The following is a 17,664-nucleotide window of genomic DNA, read 5'->3' on the forward strand; positions in this document are numbered from 1 at the left end:
GACTCACCTCCTTCTCGAAGTCTCTAAGCAGCCAGCTCTTGCAGGGCCTATTTATGTCTCCAGCCAGGGGCTGGGCTGGGAGGCAGATAAGCCCAGCCCTGGCCCTGTTGCTGCTCACTGGTCCTGGCAATGTGGAACTTAAGAGTTCAAGGATCAGCTCTGTCCTTGGGGCTGGGCAAATAGAGTGGGCAAACAGCAAGTTGCGGGGGCTGCAGGGCAGGGGTCAAGGGTTCGGTGGGGGCGGGAGGGGAGTGTCTGCAGGCTTGCAGGTCCCTGGGGTGGGGTCGGGGTTCCCTGCACTCATCCCTTCCCCTCCATGGGAGTGTGTGGGCGGTTGCCATTGTCCATTGTGTTGGCAGAGGAGGAGGGGGCAGAGGGGAGGGACGCTGGGACTCCTCCACCCAGGAGACCTCCTCCCCCACCATCCTGCATTCCAGGGAGACTAATTCACTCCCCTTCCCCTTCCCCCCGTCCTGTCCTCCCGCCAGTGCGCTGCTTTAGTCCCCAGCAGGTCCTCCAGGCCTCCCTCCAAGTCTCCCAAACTGGTAAACCCCATGGGGAGAGGGGAGAGCGCTCTGTGGCTCCCAGACTGAGGTTTTGGAGACCTCTTGCATTCCAAAACACTCTTGAGACCAATTCGGAGCTGCCAACTTTTAATCCTGTCATGTAAAGATATTGTAAAGACCATCACTTCAAAAAGGAAAGACTTTAACAAGAAAAGGGCATAATCTCAGAATTACATTACAGAATTGAAGGCCCTTAGATTGAAGACGTCTCCCTTTGCATTGTTCACACTTACATTTGATCACGCACAGGTGAGACTGGATCTCAGCCCTTGGGAAGCCCTGGTGTGGGGAGAAGATCCTCGGGTAAGGAAGTGGCAGGGGACCTACTTTCTCATTTCACTTGGCCTCCATTTTGCTGGAGGAAGATTGTGGGCAAGTTATGTAATCTCTCTGAGCCTCGGTTTTTTATCTGCAAAATGGGGCAAGAATGGTCAGGGTTTTGGAGGCCCCTGAGAAAGCCTGTGAATGTAAAGTGCAGTGTGTCCATTCGTGTTTTCAGCACCATCTTGTCAGGTTTCTCCTGGAAGGCCCGGACCTCCCCCAGCAGGTTACTGACAGGACCTAAGTCCTAGAGCCCGTGATGCAGGCTGAGAAGAACTGTGAGATCACTCCAGCCTCTTCCCACGCCACCATCTCACAGATGAACAGACTGAAGAGCACGGAGGGACTTTGCCCAAAGGCTCTCATCTCTCAGGGAGTTACAAGCAAGGCTGGACCTAGAACCCAGTCTCTGGACTTAGGATGCAGGGCAGAAATGTACCCTGTACCATCACCCCAGGAAACTCCCTAACACTACAAACCAGCCTGACGTCTCTGTTTACCAGATCAGGGAGTGGTCGGCCTCATGCCTTTCACTTCAGAGAAGATTCTGGAGCCAGAAAACCTTAGATTTGAATCCCAGCTCTGCCACTTATTAGCTGTGTGACCCTGGATGAGTTATGATGCGTCACCTCCCCACACATCAGTTTCTGATTGAAGATAATGATAGAACATGCCATCGCCCGGAGTTACAGCAGGGGTTACTCTGTGGCAAGCAGAATAATGCTCCCCAAAGATGTCCACATACTCATCCCTGGAACCTGTGGCTTTGCTACCTTCCATGGCAAAAAAAGATTTTGCCAGTGTGATTAAGGACCTGGAGATGGGGTGGTTGGCCTGGATTCTCCAGGTGGGCCCACTGTCATCACGGGGGTCCTTAGTTATACAAGAGGGGGGCAGTGGCCTCAGAGTCAGAGAAGGAGATGTGAGGATGGCAGCGGAGGTCAGACTCATGTGACTGCTGGAAGGGGGGCCATGAGCTCAGGGACACGGGTAGCCCTTCCCTAGAAGCTGGAGAAGGCAAAGGATTTTTCCCTGTAGCCTCCAGAAGGAGCACAGCTCTGCTGGCACCATGATTTTAGCCCAGTGTGACCCATTTTGGACTTCTGTCCTCCCTAACTGTAAGATAATAAATTTGTATCGTTTTAAGCATGAAATTTCAACATATATGCAAAAGTGTTAGAAAGGTACCTCGCACTTAGTAAACAGTAACTATTCTGTTTTCTAGAATCCCAGTTTCTGGTATTGTATTCCCTTATTCCCACTACACCTGCTTTATCAGACCTGAGACCTCAGCTTCCGCAGCAGGCATGAAGGCAGCAATCCCACATTTCTCTGCTTGACCTTAACTTGCAGTTGCTGAGATATGGGTCTTTTCCAGGACTGAAGTGGCCCCAGATGTCTGTGGGACTGTGTAGACAGGAAGGTGGCCTTGGTGAGCCGTCAGCCTGGACTGCCTACTTGGCCATCCCAGCTGTCTGTAGCTTTAGAAAGTGGGAAGGTGGCTGGTCCGCTGCTGGGACAGCTCACAGGGGTCTCGGGCCAAGAGGGCATCTTTTCTTTTAGGGGGTAGAGATTGTCCCAGTCAGCACATGGGAGAACCTCAAAAGCTTCGTGGTTGGACTCCAAGATACTTGCCAGTGTTTCACCCTTCTCTTTGGTTTGTTACTAAAAGGATTGTTATGGCTAAACCTAGTATTTAACATTTGCACAGTTCTTTAGTGGCCAAAGCACTTTCCCAACTTAGAATGTCCCTGTAAGGCTGGAGGCCAGATTTTACCCTTGTGATTTTTGCCTGTGGGAAAACTGCAGCTCAGCGCTGCCCTGCATCCTTCAGCTGTTAACTATGTAGCACTGGCAGGAGTGGGAATCGGGAGGCCTGGCTTCTAGTTTGTCAAGGGTGGCCTTGCACCCTTGCGGAGCCTGCAGCCTTTGCAGTCTGTTCAGGGACTTCTCAGTTTCCTGGTTCGGGGACTGCAAGGACATTCTAGGATACGGGGTGCTGTTGAACAGCATCTTACCAAGCAGGCAGTTTCCTTTTTTAAATGTACTTATCCACCAGGGTGGCCACTCCATTTTACTGCAAGGTATTTGGCTTAAACTCGTCCAAGGCCCTTTTACTAATATTTTGGAAAGGAAGGAAGTCTTTCTGGACAGAGCTGATGGAAAAACTCACAACAACAACAACAAACTGGGTTGATGACACACCCAGACTCAGGGTCCAGCCAGGCATTGTTCAAGGCGCTCAGTGGCAATGGGTTGGACTGTTTAGTGGCTGCAGGGCCCACAAAGTAGGCCTCTGTTTTCACCCACTTCTCTCCCACGTCTTGGGAGTCTCCAGAGCAACTGCTCCTGAATAGGGTTACCGAGTCCTGGCCCTGGATGCCCTGACATGTGTGGAAGTGTTGGCAGCGACTGCAGGAGTGGATTTTGCACAGAAAGATCAGCAACTCCTTTCACAATTTATGTCCCAGCATACTGGTCCGTCCGTATCGGGAGGACTCTGTCCCCTGCTAGGTCTGGCACCTATTTGCTCAGCGAATGGCACTGGCACGCTAAAGGGAGGGTCACCAGCCTGGTCATAGGGAGGAGTGGGTCCTGGGAGGGGAGGCAGTCTCATACCAGCCCCTGCTCAGAACATTTCTTCTGGGAACATGTGGTGTCAGCCAGAATGAGAGTTAGGGAGGGGAGGTGTCGACTGAGCAGGGGAGACAGGACCCCCACCCCCAGTATTTCCTATTTGGCAATTTTGCTGCAGCCCCAAGTTAGACCCATGGGTGGGGCACTGCAGCCAACTATGCAAGATTCTCTCCTGCCCTCCTGCTTGGAAAAGACTAAGGCCAGGACAGAGCTCATCTTTGATCAGCAGGAGGGAAGCACAGTAGCCCTCTGAATTCTTGATCTTTGCAGTTGGTGTGGGGTGGGGGCTGGCACAAAGTCAGAAAGAAAATCGTGCTCTACATGGTTTTCTGTCAGCATGGCTCCTGTTTTCTGGAGCTGAGCTCTCCAGTCTGTATCCAGGAGCCAGTGCCCTGCTTCCTCCAAAAGCTCACCCTACCTCTGGTCCAAAGGCACCCTGGCTGATTTTAGGAGGGAGTGGCACCTATTACAACAGGTGCTACAATTTGCTGGAAGGGATCTGGGTATTATCACTGTTTGGTTCTGGAGACTCACCTAGTCCTCCATGAGAGCATACACAGACTCGGGAGTTTTAGAAGACCCTTCTTGAGAAGGCTGTTTTCTTCTCTAATCTAAATGGCCCTACAGCAACTTTCTAGCCCCTCCACAGCCTTGTAGTCTTTCTCTTTCCAGGAATGCAGTGGTGCGATCATGGCTCACTGCAGCCTCAAACTCCTGGGCTCACATGATCCTTCAGCCTCAGCCTCCTGAGCAGCTGGGACTATAGGCATGTGCCACTAAGCCTGGTTAAGTTTATTTTTTATACAAGTGAGGTCTTGCTATGTTGCCCAGGCTGGACTCGAACTCCTGGGCTTACGTAATTCTCCTGCCTCCGTCTCCTGAGCAGCTGGGGTTATAGGCGCATGACACCATGCCCAGTTTGGAAGGCTTTCTAAATTCCCACCTCTCATTCTTCCTTCTGTGAACGCAGATGGTGTTTCCAGCTTCAGTAAGCTTTCTTCATAGAAGACTTCAACCACCTGTCTCTTAGCCATGCCTGGAAACGTGCTGGAAACTCTATCCTGCCCTTGGAAGTTCAGATATGGATAAAGGAGAAAACTATAGGAAAATCCCACCCCTGCCCTGCCTGTTTTTTTGAGATGGAGTATCCTGCTGTCACCCAGGCTGGAGTGTAGTGGTACAATCTTGGCTTGCTGCAGCAACCTCTGTCTCCTGGGTTCAAGCCATTCTTCTGCCTCGGCATCCCGAGTAGCTGGGACTACAGGCGCCCGCCACTACACCCGGCCAATTTTTGTATTTCTAGTAAAGACGGGATTTCGCCACATTGGCCAGGCTGGTCTCGAACTCCTGACCTCAGGTGATCCACCCGCCTCTGCCTCCAAAAGTGCTGGATTTACAGGCGTGAGCCACGCCCGGCCCCTCCCTTTCTTTCCAAATACTTATTTGGCTGTCCTTTCATTCGGCCAATGGAGGTCACATCATGAAGGGTCCAGCGTGTGTCCACTCTTCGAGGATCCTTCCCCATACTCTTCAAAAGTGCCCTTTCAAGGAAGCTGTTTTCCACCTGGCCCAGCAAATTCAAATGCTCCCTTCTGATGGGGCAGAGTCTGAGCTGGGTGCCCAGGGACACAGTGTGAACCAGGCTTCTAGAGAATGTGAGTTTCACAAGGGTGAGATGAGATCATGAATCACTCAAAGCCCCACCCTAGGCCTGGGAGACCTCTCCAGCCTCCACTGCTCCAGCTCCCACTTACCTGAGGCTTCTCCTAACTAGACTCCGAACCACAGGCAAATAATCTATCAGCCTAAGAACACAATCAGGCTTCTATCTACACAACCTCCTACTGTCCAACTAAGTAACCAAGTTGTAAGTAAGTGCCTCACAAAAGGACAAAAGGAAGGACAAAAGGTCTTAGCAACTTGAGTCTGCAGATTTTTTTTTAATCCTTTTTAGTTCAACATAAAATGAGAAAGAAAAAAAAAAATACTTCTGACGTTTTCAAAGAACAGAAATAGGAAAGAATGTTCATATACATTCAACATATACTGCGCATATTGGTTACTACAATACAAAGCAATGAGTTTTTTTTTTAAAGTGTAGTTTGCAAGATGGCATGGTTAGTAGGCTCACTGGCTTTCTTCTGGTGTTGCTGGAGGGTGCAGTCTGCTCTCCCATACATACAGTACCATGTAAACAGATCAGGCTGAGCACGCGGTGGTGGCAGGGCAGGTTGGGGGCATAAGAGCTGGAACAAGCACAGATAAGTCAACAGCTTTTAGGGCTTTCTTGGTAAGCCCCCTTCTGGTGAGTAGTTGGTGACCCCACCAAGTGGAGGGGAGACTGGGACCATGGACACATGGGACAGCTCCCAGGAAGGGCTCTTGCACTGCAGGACTCCACTCAAGGGATATCGGGTCCAGGAGCCGAGCTGCCAGTATCAGTGGAGAAGGATAAGGTGCATGGAGATCCCGCCAGCAACGTCAGGATGGCCATGCCGGGCACCCGCTTTCCTCTGTGCAAATTCAGGATGAAAGACTAGGAGGGGACTCAGGACCTCTTGCTCTCCTTTCTCAGAAAAAACAAGGGTGGAGAGTCAGAGTATTCAAGGTCTCTCTCTTGTTTTGAAGATCAGAAGGAGATAACCCAGACCCTCTCTCAGCCCCAGCCAGCAGAGAAGACTTTGGTTTCTAACAATGAAGAGAAATAAGGATAACACGAACAATAGCTATTGCATATGCACTGCTTCAACTGGGGAAAGGAGACCACTGCATCTGTCACGGGCACGAGTAAGAGCTGCTCACAATTACAATGCCTAAAGGAAATACTTTGAACAAAAGGTGCAAGTCACAATTCAAATAGAACAGAATCTGGTTAAACATTTCTCATTTAAACAAAAATTCCTTTTCTCTTTATTTATTAATAATGATAATAACAATAATATCAACATTTACCAAAAACAATTTCTACATGATCAAGAATTAAAATATAGGGGCTGAGGGTGCCCAGTGGGGAAGAGGGGGTTAGGAGAGAGGCAGGGCCCAAGGCAACCTACTACACTTCTTGCCTGTGACAAAGAGGCTGAAAGGGGAGAGCATATATATTATATATATATATAATATATATACACACATATATGTATTATATACACATATAATATATATATGGAGAAACAATCCTTTTTATAGCACAATATAAAATGAGAATGAAAGATGTCACGGAAAGCATAGTGCACTGCTGTCGGGTGTTCAGTCCATGGATAAAACCAGCAGGATGATAAAGGCAACCAACTTTCCAGGTTACAAGAGGGAGCTGAGTTATCCACCAAAAGCAAAGGCTCCGACTGAGACATTCTAACTGGCCAACCATCTGTGCCAGGTCATTCTCAGCCTCCGCGCTAAACCCGCCGTATGATCTTGGCTGGGACAGACAGTTTTCCGGGGATCCCAGCAGTAAAGACCTCTCTGGGCGCCAGGCTTGGGGGTTTCTCTTTCTTTGTTCTTTTTGTTCTCGAAGTGCCAGAAGCCGTCACCCCTCCTCTGTCCCTCTGCCTGCCATTAGGACTCCAGAGGACGGCATCCTTTAGTATTTGCTTTTGCGGAAGAGCAGTGCAGGGGGATGGAGGGTGCTCTGCTGACGAAGGCTGGGGAGGGAGCGGCCCTGAGGCCCCGGCCTCTGAACTCTAACTGCTTTGCTCTCCCGTTTCAAAAAAGGAACGAGAGGAAAAAAAGAAAGGAAGAAAAAGAAGAAAGTAAATGACCTCCAGAAGAAAACATACCAAAAACAAAACACAACACAAACCCCCAAACACAACAAAAACACCACCAACTCAAATATACTTTCACGAAAGATGAAGAACATGGATTTCCTTCCTGTTTATTTCCTTGGTGACTTGGTCATACAAGCAAACATGGCAAAACCCTCTCAGAACCCAAAAGAACAGCACACGGCTGAACCAAATGTGAGGAAAGGAGCTGTGATATTTTGGGTGGAGAGAAACACAAGGGCAATTTGGCGCAACGCTGCAAGATACTGTGGGTTTACGATCAACCTTTTCATTCCCAAGCTGTACACAAAACCTGGAATAAAGCAGACACAGAGAAGAATTAGTTTGAAAAGAGACTCAAATATTCCATTTAAAACTTTAAAAAAAATGCAGCGGGCTCACTTTTCCTCGGGTGCTCAGGCAGCTTGCCATACTGAGGCTCTGATGTGGATTTGCCAAGTGGCTTCCCTTTCATCAGGCCTCTTCTGTCAAAGGTTTTCCAGACACAACCCATGGTGCCAGCTGTGTACTCTCTGCATCACTCCAGCCAGACGAGCCAGTTCCCCCCATTCTTTCTACCGTGGGCCTCTCATCACACTTTTCCCTAGTCTGGAATATCCTGCCACTTGCTTCTGTACGGCCTTAAAAAATATGGCTGGGCATGTTTTCCTGCCAGGTTTTGTCTTTTAGACTGAATTTAAGGACTTCCTCCTTTCCTTATTACGCTGGCCAGAGGTCATCTCCATCCTCTGGAGCCGTAGCTCACTGCTGTCTCTATAAAGGCTACAGCACCTGTAACACGAGGCGGGTCTTGTGTCTTATTCCCCATAACCGAACCAAGAGACTGTCTTTAGCATTTCTTCTGCACACCTCCACCCCTACCTCATGCCCTAAAACTAGCAGGGTAGTTAATGAAAAGCAAGAAACTGTGAGGCCTCGAGGGGAGGCGTGGCACTGTCGACTGCACTGGCCACCACAACACATGGGCTGAAGCTCCCGGTCTGGGCCACAGGGCTGGTTTGGCCCTGGCCAGGGTGACACTCACTCTCTGTTTCTTGTTACACGCCTGCCTGCTCCATGCTGAAGGAGACTTCCGGGTGCTTGTAGCTGAGCAGAATGTCTGTAATACACGTAGACGGATAGCAAGAGGAGTTTAAATGCTGGCTGCCATCACTCAGGTCTGGGTGCTCATGACCTCCCAGGCTTGCCCCACATTCTGCAAGACCAAAAAGAACTGAGGTTGGCAGGGAACTGGGGGGCTAGGAGAGCAAGGGGGAGACAGACGAGGAATCGAAGGCAACCTGTCTGAGCATCCCACAGCCTGACTCCCAGCCCTGAATTCTAGCTCACAGCAGGCCCTCAAGGTGTTGAGTGACCAAGATTCTTCCTATATTCTCCTCTGCCTGTTCCGTTTTTGCCCTCTTCCTTTACCCTTTCCCATCCTTAGGTAAGATCAACTACTGTAGTGTGAGAGAAGATAGAGGACTCCTTCAGGAAGGACCACCTCTTAAAGGGTGAAAGGGACAATGATTTTACTGCCTGCAGGAGCCCATTCCTGGCACTGTCTGTGTTCCAGACATTGTGCTAAGCGCTTTAGACTCACTGAGCCAGGCAGCCCTCAGAGCACGATGTAGGATAAAGGCTTTGTCGTTTTTGCCACTTTATAGATGAGGATCTCGGGGTCCAGAAAGCCAAGTGCCTCGCCTGCAGAGCCTGAGAAGGACAGCCTTGGGACTGATGGCAGACCTGTCCTGTCCGAGGCCTACACCTATTATTTGTTATGACACCCTCCCTTGACTGGCTCCAAGGAGAGCTAAAAGTGTGCCATTAGGACCTGATGCCCTCTAAGCAGAACCGGAAAAAGTGACTGAAGGCATATCATCACAGAGATGAGACACAGGAATGGGAGAGCCCTGTGCCATCTGGCCAGAAGCCACACCTCCTTTACACACCCACACTCAGGGAAGACCAGAAGAAAGGGGCTGTGTCCAGAACGTGTGGGATGCTGTGGCTCTACCTCTCCACGAGCTCTTCCTACCGAAGAGGGGAGCAGTCACGGAAGATGGAGGGAGGCCCCTCCAGGAACTTCTCTGGAGTGCCCCATGCATAAGGCTCCTCACCCTCACTTTCCCCATCCTGAAACTGCTGGCTGCCCATGAGCGAAGACTGACTGAGAACTGCATCCGACATCCGGGCAGAGCTAAGTGCTTTCCCAGCCACAAGACTCATTCCTGGCAAGTTATCCAGCTGTACCTGCAGAAAACAGTTAAGAGAAGAAATAAGCACACCAGAGAAGGCACCACTCTCAGGCAACCCCTAAAGACAGCTGGTCCTTCTGAAGGATAGCAGGCAAAAGACAGCCTGGGGCCCCACTCCAGACTCCTTCCTCTACAGCACCACCCAAAGGGGGCGCTCCACAGCCGCAGTGTGGGAAGCTGCCTGGCTTTCCCCTGTGGGGTGGTGAGGGTGGTGCGGATGCGGCAAATCTCAGCTGGTGGTGATACCTTGACGCCTACATGGCCTTCTAAAACCAGGTTTCCGACCTCTCCCCATCTCCACTGGGACTCTGTCTTAGGAACAGCACCGTCCAGTCACACTCTGCAGTGACGGAAATGTTCTCTGTCTGTCCTGTCCAATATGGTAACCAGTAGCCACAACTGGCTACTGAGCACTTAAAGTGTGACTGAGGAACTGAATTTTTAATTGCTTTTAATTTTAATTGGTTTAGATTTGAATAGCCACATGTGGCTAGCTACTAGACTAGCGCCACCCTAGGAAAACAAAACTGCTGAGGCCCACCAGTTGCCCTGATCTGAGTAAGCTCAATGTAGCTGCTGAAAAATAACCAGAAGCTTATGGGCTCATTTGCTGGGGCCTGAGTTTAGACTAAGAAGAGGTTTAATAACCAAAACTACAGGGAACAGATGGCAACTATTTCTGATTCTTTAGTTTAAAATTTGGAGCACAGATTCTACTTGAATTAAGGTTTGGTCTGTTAGGGTGACTCAAAGAAATGCTCTCAAGGCGGGCGGATCACTTGAGGCCAGGAGTTCGAGACCAGCCTGGCCAATATGGTAAAACCCCATACCTACTAAAAATACAAAAATTAGCCAGGCGTGGTGGCAGGCACCTGTAGTCCCAGCTACTCAGGAGGCTGAGGCACAAGATTCACTTGAACTGGGGAAGTGGAAATTGTAGTGAGCTGAGATTGCACCACTGTCCTCCAGCCTGGGCGACAGAGTGAGACTCCGTCTCAAAAAAAAAAAAAAAAAAAAAAAAAGACGAAGAAAAGAAATGCTCCCCCCAGTTTCCAGAAAGTCTGGATGCCAACTGAGGAAAGCAGCCAAGAGTGGCTACCCCACATCACTATGCTCTGTTTCAAGGCTGGGACTGGGAGGATCCACCTCTGCGCAGCAGGAGGGACCAACATACATAAGCATCGTCGCTGTTCTGGATCGTGTGGTGTCTCTGGAGGGCCCGGGGCCTGTGGTGCTCATGGACAGAAGGGTGTGCTGGGTACCCGAGCCCATTGTGATCCGGCAGCTCCACTGCTTGTCCTGGAGAACTTCTATCCATGCAGTTCCCTATGACAGGCTCTGAGGAGACACAGCAGAAGAGAGTCAGTGGGGCGGAACTTCTCCCAGCACTGGAAACTCCCATCCAAGAAATGTCTTGCAAGGGACAATGGGCAAGGCTGAGGAGACCGTGTGACACTAACTGCTAATCCTCAGCCGGTGGTCACGGCTGAGAGGAGCCTGGACCAGCCCTCCAAAAGATGAGCCACACCCTTAGGGAAAAAAATCCCACATAACAGGGCATGGCTGGACCCCACTGAACCTTCTCTTCTTTCATTTCTCTGTTGAATTAACAGTGATCTGTTCTCAAACCTAGATGCACATGAGAATTACTCTCAGAGCTTTCAGGACGCTCTAGCCTGGGAGGATGCGTCTGTTCTGCGGCCGCCTCCTCTCTCCTCCCCCAGCGACCTCAGTGTACCACGCTGCTCCTCTCCTCTTTCTACTTCTGTAACTGCTGCTTCTGACTCCTTTGATGGCCCCTCTACCCTTTCTAAGCAAGTACTCTCCACATTTTTGTCCTTGACCTTCTCTCTCCCCACACTTACTCTGGCAACATCATCTGTTTTCATGGCTGTACTGCCTTTATGTAAAGAATTACTGAAGTGCTCCTTTAAGCCCCAGATCCATACTTCCAGCTACTTACTAGGTATCTTTCCTTGGAATATCCAACCAGCACGTAGCACTTACCATGTCCAGTTCCAAACCCATCCACTTCCCCCATAACCTGCTACTCCTTCAGACAATGTAGTATTGATGCCTCATTTTCCAAATCTTCCAGGCATAAGCTCTTGGGGCCACTGTTGATTCCTTACTCCTGGTGCTGAATCTACCTCTGCAATGCTGGTCACTTCAATCCCTTTCTTGCCAATCTCATGGAACCCTGATTACCTCTTGCCTGGATTATTTTGCTAGACTCATAACCAATCCCCCATTACTACCCTACAAAGACCAACCACTCTGTAGTCCATTCCCTTTCGTTTTACAACACTGCCCTCGGCTATCTTCCAACATACTCCCCTCTCCACACATTCTAAGCTGTAGTCAAATGGGACCACTTAACTGTCCCCCATCTATGCACAATTCTATGCATTTGCTCTCACTGTTCCTTCTATCTGCAGATAACTGATTCTTCTGCCTCCATTCCTACCAATCCAAAGCAACTCATCATTCTATGTTCATATCAAATGCTATTGTCTTTATTAAACTTTTCCTTTCAAACAGAAATAGATCATTTCTTCCTTTAAACTTCAAAACACTTTGTGTCTGATTGCTCTAACATTATCGTTGGTGCCATGTTCAATTATGCACTTAATCATTCACATTAGACTATAAATTCTTTGCAGGCAAGAACTGTGTCTCATGTATGTCTGTGAACCTTCAGTGTTCTAGAACACTGTCCTATACCCATTATGATCTCCTTCACTGATGTCAGTAAATGCTCTTTAGGCCGGGAGTGTGTAATCTCAGCACTTTGGGAGGCCGGGGCAGGTGGATCACCTGAGGTCAGGAGTTCGAGACCAGCCTGGCCAACATGGCGAAACCCTGCCTCTACTAAAAATACAAAAATTAGCCGGGTGTGGTGGCAGGCACCTGTAGTCCCAGCTACTCAGGAGGCTGAGGCAGGAGAATTGCTTGAACTCAGAAGGCAGAGATTGCAGTGAGCCAAGACCATGCCACTGCACTCCAGCCTGGGCAACAGAGTGAGACTCTATCTCAAAAAAGAAATAATAAAAATAAATGCTGTCTTAATATGGGCTCCTATCCTGTCAGAGCATACAACTCTATATGCTCTGAGAGAAAGAGGAATGAGTACTTTTTCTTGATCAAGGATAGTCAAGAAGACTATTAAAGCCACACCTATGTTGACAGGATCCTCCTGGTAGCACTTCTGACTTCAGTCTTTAAAAGCCTGGGACTTGAAAATAAGTTGTATTTGCTTGGTTGGTTTTCTGAGTTAATGCTTTTTGGAAACTACTGAGCTTATTATCTTGGATGAACTGACTCTTGGTGGGACTAAGTTTAAAAAAAAAAAAACAACTCTTAATAGCAAACACAGCTGTAATGCTAACTGTGCCATTCCAATGATCTATTTGAATAATGAAAGCAAAGCATACTTCTTGACTGTTGGGTAAAGGATTTCAGGTCTCTGTATTTAAATGGTTTTCTATGATGATTAAGGTTAGGCTCGGACTTAGGGGCAGAGGCAGGATGGAAAGGGAGGGAAGCTAACTGACATGCACATTGCTAGTAGTGCAAGACATTCTGGAGAAAATTAGAGGAGAAGGGAGCTTCCCAACTACCAAAGATGATGGCAAGTAAGAAATCTTTTGAAAGTTCTCTGAGCATGGCTGGGCGCGGTGGCTCAAGCCTGTAATCCCAGCACTTTGGGAGGCCGAGACGGGCGGATCACGAGGTCAGGAGATCGAGACCATCCTGACTATCACAGTGAAACCCCGTCTCTACTAAAAATACAAAAAAAAAAAAAAAAAAAAAAAACTAGCCGGGTGAGGTGGCGGGCGCCTGTAGTCCCAGCTACTCGGGAGGCTGAGGCAGGAGAATGGCGTGAACCCAGGAGGCGGAGCTTGCAGTGAGCTGAGATCCGGCCACTGCACTCCAGTCCCGGCGACAGAGCGAGACTCCGCCTCAAAAAAAAAAAAAGAAAGTTCTCTGAGCAAAGAGGTAAAAGTAACAGCCAGAAGCCAGCTCTTATGCTACAGCAAGCTAAAAACCAGCAGAGAGAAGATGAAAGAAAACCTACACCAGGAAGGCCGGGCGTGGTGGCTCAAGCCTGTAATCCCAATACTTTGGGAGGCCGAGGCGGGTGGATCACGAGGTCAGGACATCGAGACCATTCTGGCTAACGCGGTGAAACCCCATCTCTACTAAAAATACAAAAAATTAGCCGGGTGTGGTGGCAGGTGCCTGTAGTCCCAGTTATTCTGGAGGCTGAGGCAGGAGAATGGCGAGAATGGCGTGAACCCAGGAGGCGGAGCTTGCAGTGAGCCGAGATCACGCCACTGCACTCCAGCCTGGGCGACAGAGGAGACTCCCGTCTCAAAAAAAAAAAAAAGGATACCAGGACTCGCTCTGTGGGATTAGCCCGCCCGTCCTACCCACTTTGCCCAATTCCTCTCAGTGGGCACTACTCGCATGTTGGCGCCAGGGCCAACCAAAAACCACTGGCAGGAAGTGGTGCAACATGGCTGTGGAGGAGTGAGGAAATGATGATTCTGTCTGCTTTGCCAAGAAGCAATGCAAGCAGCCGCTTCTTTCTTTTTCAAAAACCTATGTTGTCTTTGATAGCTAACATCATCTACTAAGTTCCTTGGGGTGCTTTTTTCCTTTAAGCCTGATTATATAGTTGGATGCAAATCTCATCAGTTGCATCTCTTTGCTCTCTGCAAGGACAAACATGAGCGCTCTCCTGTTTAAAGATTTTTAAAAGATCATTACTAACCATGAGGAAACAGCAAAGCTAACAAAATGTATACAGTCCTGGTTGGAGCCTTCCTGCCTCTTGTGGAGGCCTCAGTGTTTTGGTTTGTTTGCCGTGTCTTTTAAGGGTCTTTTCCCTCCCTCTCTCAGAACTTGTTTTTATTCCTGAGAATGGGGCCCCTGCAAACCAAAACACCCACGACCCACCTTTGGGCTCTGCCTTGTCTGCTCTCTTCCCCACCTTCAGGTCTGATGCCTGTAGGCACCAAGACAGAACAAGTGACTGCCTGACAAACCATGTGTGGGGGGTCTTCCTGACTCCCAGCCCAGAGCTCATCCCTCAGCCAAGCTGGAGTTGAGCACAAGGGTCATGAACGCAAGCTCTGGAGTCAGGAAGACTTGGCCGTAAATCCTGGCTTCGCTGCTTCCTGAGGAGCGGGAGCTTGGGTGAATTATCCCGCTCTGCTGGGTCTTAGTTATCTGTACAACAGGACTGACTCAATGGGTGTGGAGTGCTTCATAGAGTTTACTGCATTGTAAAAGCTCAATAAAGTCTGGCATAATTTATATTCAGTTTAGAAATGTTATTTCTGAGTGCATAAGGGCGTACTGAGTCAGCTGACAAAAACAAACAAGGAAATAGATTTAATTACAGAACCCTGCTTGCAGAATTATGAGGGACAATTTACCCATATGTAAATGAACAAATGACTCAGGGAAACTTTAATTTCCAGCAGAAGCCTCTGATTCAGGACAGACAAATGTGAGTTAAAAACCAGATGAAAAAGAGCATTAACAGGAGTCAGGGGATACACCAGGGTTCTGTCTGCTCAAGTTTCAGTATCATCAGTAGGTCAAAGACCTGGAAGCTAGCATCTTTCACTTGGCAGCTGTGCTTGGAGGGTACAGAGTGGGCAAAGAGGTGTAAAGGAAAAAATATATGACCAGGGGATCAGAAAACTTGAAGTCAGGACCCAGCTCCCTCACCAGCAAATTACACAAGTGTTGGCAAATCTTTGAGCTTCTCCTCAAGGTTCCTGATCTGAAAAACAAGGGTTGTTTGGGGGCTCAAAAAGACAACACATGTGAAAGAATCTTTAATCAGCTGTAAAAGACCAAGTAAGTCAAGTCTGATTTTTGGTAAGAATGCTGACCCTGAGTTTAGAAGTCCTTTGTGACACTCCATGAATGAGACCCTATCGACCATTTTGGGGGGTATAAACAGACTAACCCACTGCCCAAGGAACATGAAATTGAGGATCAAATCTTTGGCAACCCTTTATGCCAATTCAGCAGCTACCAAAGGACATAGAAATCACGGAGGAAAGACGGTTCCCCAGAGTTACCCGCTCAATGTATCAAACTAAAGCTAAGAGAGTGCAGAGGTGGGATGATCGTCCGACCACACAAGGGGGAAAATGCACAAAGGGACACAAGCACACCACTCGCCTGCCCGGGAACTTGGGGGCAACTTGCACAATTCTCTATTGAATCTGTCAATGTTGACTCGTCCTTACTCACTTACTGGGTTTTGAGAGAAAATGGGAGCAATGACGTGCCTGCATACTCCCCTTAAAGGTTCTGGGGTGACTCCTCTGACTCTGTCAGCATTTTACTGCTCTGTGAGGCCTGAGTAATAATGCTGAGGCTGACGGAGCTCAGAGAAGAGGATGTGGTTTTCTTTGTGAGTTCCAGTTGGTAATCTCAGGGTGCAGACTGATTATGCTGCTGTATTTATTTGCAAAGTCAAAAAAATCAAGTGTATGTACCGCTACAGAAGACAAACCTTGTTTTTCCTTTTAAGGTGGCAGGCAGGGAGATTACAGACAGCATGGGGCATATGAAATCTGACACTTCTCCAAACCTTTGGCTTGCTGCCTGCTCAGTGCTCTCACAGTGCCTGGCCTCATACTGGCTGGTGGCAAATCGCCATCAAGGAAATAGGTAACCATGGACACTGATACGATGGCATCTAATTTTCCTTTACTAATACCAACATGGCTGGGTGTGGTGGCTCGTGCCTGTAATCCCAGCATTTTGGGAGGCCGAAGAGGGAGGATTGTTTGAGCCCAGGAGTTCAAGATCAGCCCCAGCAACATAGCAAGACCCCATCTCTACCAAAGGGAAAGAAAAAATTAGCTGGGTGTAGTAGCACACACTTGGAGTCCCAGCTGCTCAGGAAGTTGAGGTGGGAGGATTGCTTGAGCCCAGGAAGTCGAGGCTGCAGTGAACCGTGGTTGTACCACTGCACTCTAGCCTAGGTGACAGAGCAAGACCCTGGCTCAAAAAGTAACCAAATAACAACAATCCCTTGTTCATCTACCCTTAAGAAATGCTAAGAAGATCACACTAGCTCTGCTCTTCTTAATGATACTTCTTGTAGCACTCAGTACCTAGCACTTCATAGCAAAGCTGTTTATGAGCTTGTTTTACATCCCCCGGTAGAGTAGAAGCTCCCTGAGGACAGATTCTTTATGCTTTCATCTCTGCATTTGCACAGCACCTACAGTAGTGTCTTGTGCAACACAGTTGAGATGGAGACACCATTAAAAGAAACAGCAGGCATTCCTTCCTGGCCAGAATGGTTGAGAAGAGTAAGCTCCTCCCCTTGCCTGCAGGGCGGTGGGGGCACAGCATTATAAGCCTTTCGTGACAAAAGTGAACAGTAAATTATCTGATGATTTTTTTGGTAAAGTAAAAATGTAAGCTCTGAAGTTTTCAAAAGAAACCTGAAGGCCGGGCATGGTGGTTCACGCCTGTAATCCCAGCACTTTGTGAGGCTGAGGTGGGTGGATCACTTGAGGTCAGGAGTTCAAGACCAGCCTGGCCAACATGGTGAAACCCCGTCTCTACAAAAAAACTTAGCCGGGCGTGGTGGTGCATGCCTATAATCCTGGCTACTCAGGAGGCTGAGGCAGGAGAATAGCTTGAACCCAGGAGGTGGAGGTTGCAGTGAGCCGAGATGGTGCCACTGAACTCCAGCATGGGCAACAGTGTGAGAAAAAAAAAAAAAAAAAAAAGAAGAAGAAACTTGAGTTTTTTTTCATGGTACAGCTTAATCTAGATGACGCATTTTAGAAAACCTCTGTCCTTAGCTTCTACTAATGCCTTCATGTACACTGTACTTCAAACCAACCAAGCCTGCTGCCGTCCTTGGAAAAATTCCTTTAGACAGTCTCACCCATTGTTCTTTTCTCTTGCTTCTCCTCTAGATCCAAATGGCAAATCTTCTTTATCCACCAGGACCCAACCCACTAGGTACTTACTGCTGGAAACCTACCTCATTCCTTGGACTGAACTAATCTTTCCCTCCTCTGGTGTGCCCACAGCACTTGCACCAACAGTGGGTACTCAACAGACTAG

General features: G+C 48.7%; 2 protein-coding genes across 8 annotated transcripts in view; both read right to left on the minus strand.

Moving 5' to 3' along the window:
- Nucleotides 1–352, minus strand: part of APOA1 (apolipoprotein A1) — a 2,219-nt gene extending 1,867 nt beyond the window's left edge. For both annotated transcript variants that reach the window (XM_023208294.1, XM_023208292.1), the window contains exon 1: nt 8–352. The gene's annotated coding sequence lies outside the window, so the exon portion shown is untranslated. The remainder of the gene's footprint in view (nt 1–7) is intronic.
- Nucleotides 353–5,444: 5,092 nt separating this feature from the next.
- Nucleotides 5,445–17,664, minus strand: part of SIK3 (SIK family kinase 3) — a 261,417-nt gene continuing 249,197 nt past the window's right edge. For all 6 annotated transcript variants that reach the window (XM_023208299.2, XM_023208296.1, XM_023208300.1 and 3 more), the window contains 4 exons: nt 10,721–10,884; nt 9,409–9,541; nt 8,334–8,504; nt 5,445–7,601 (listed from right to left, as the gene is read on the minus strand). In XM_023208299.2, the coding sequence (XP_023064067.1) occupies nt 8,347–8,504; nt 9,409–9,541; nt 10,721–10,884 (455 nt within the window). In that variant the 3' untranslated portion in view covers nt 5,445–7,601; nt 8,334–8,346. The remainder of the gene's footprint in view (nt 7,602–8,333; nt 8,505–9,408; nt 9,542–10,720; nt 10,885–17,664) is intronic.

The sequence above is a fragment of the Piliocolobus tephrosceles genome, chromosome 13 (assembly GCF_002776525.5).
Source record: "Piliocolobus tephrosceles isolate RC106 chromosome 13, ASM277652v3, whole genome shotgun sequence".
Lineage (NCBI taxonomy): Eukaryota > Metazoa > Chordata > Mammalia > Primates > Cercopithecidae > Piliocolobus > Piliocolobus tephrosceles.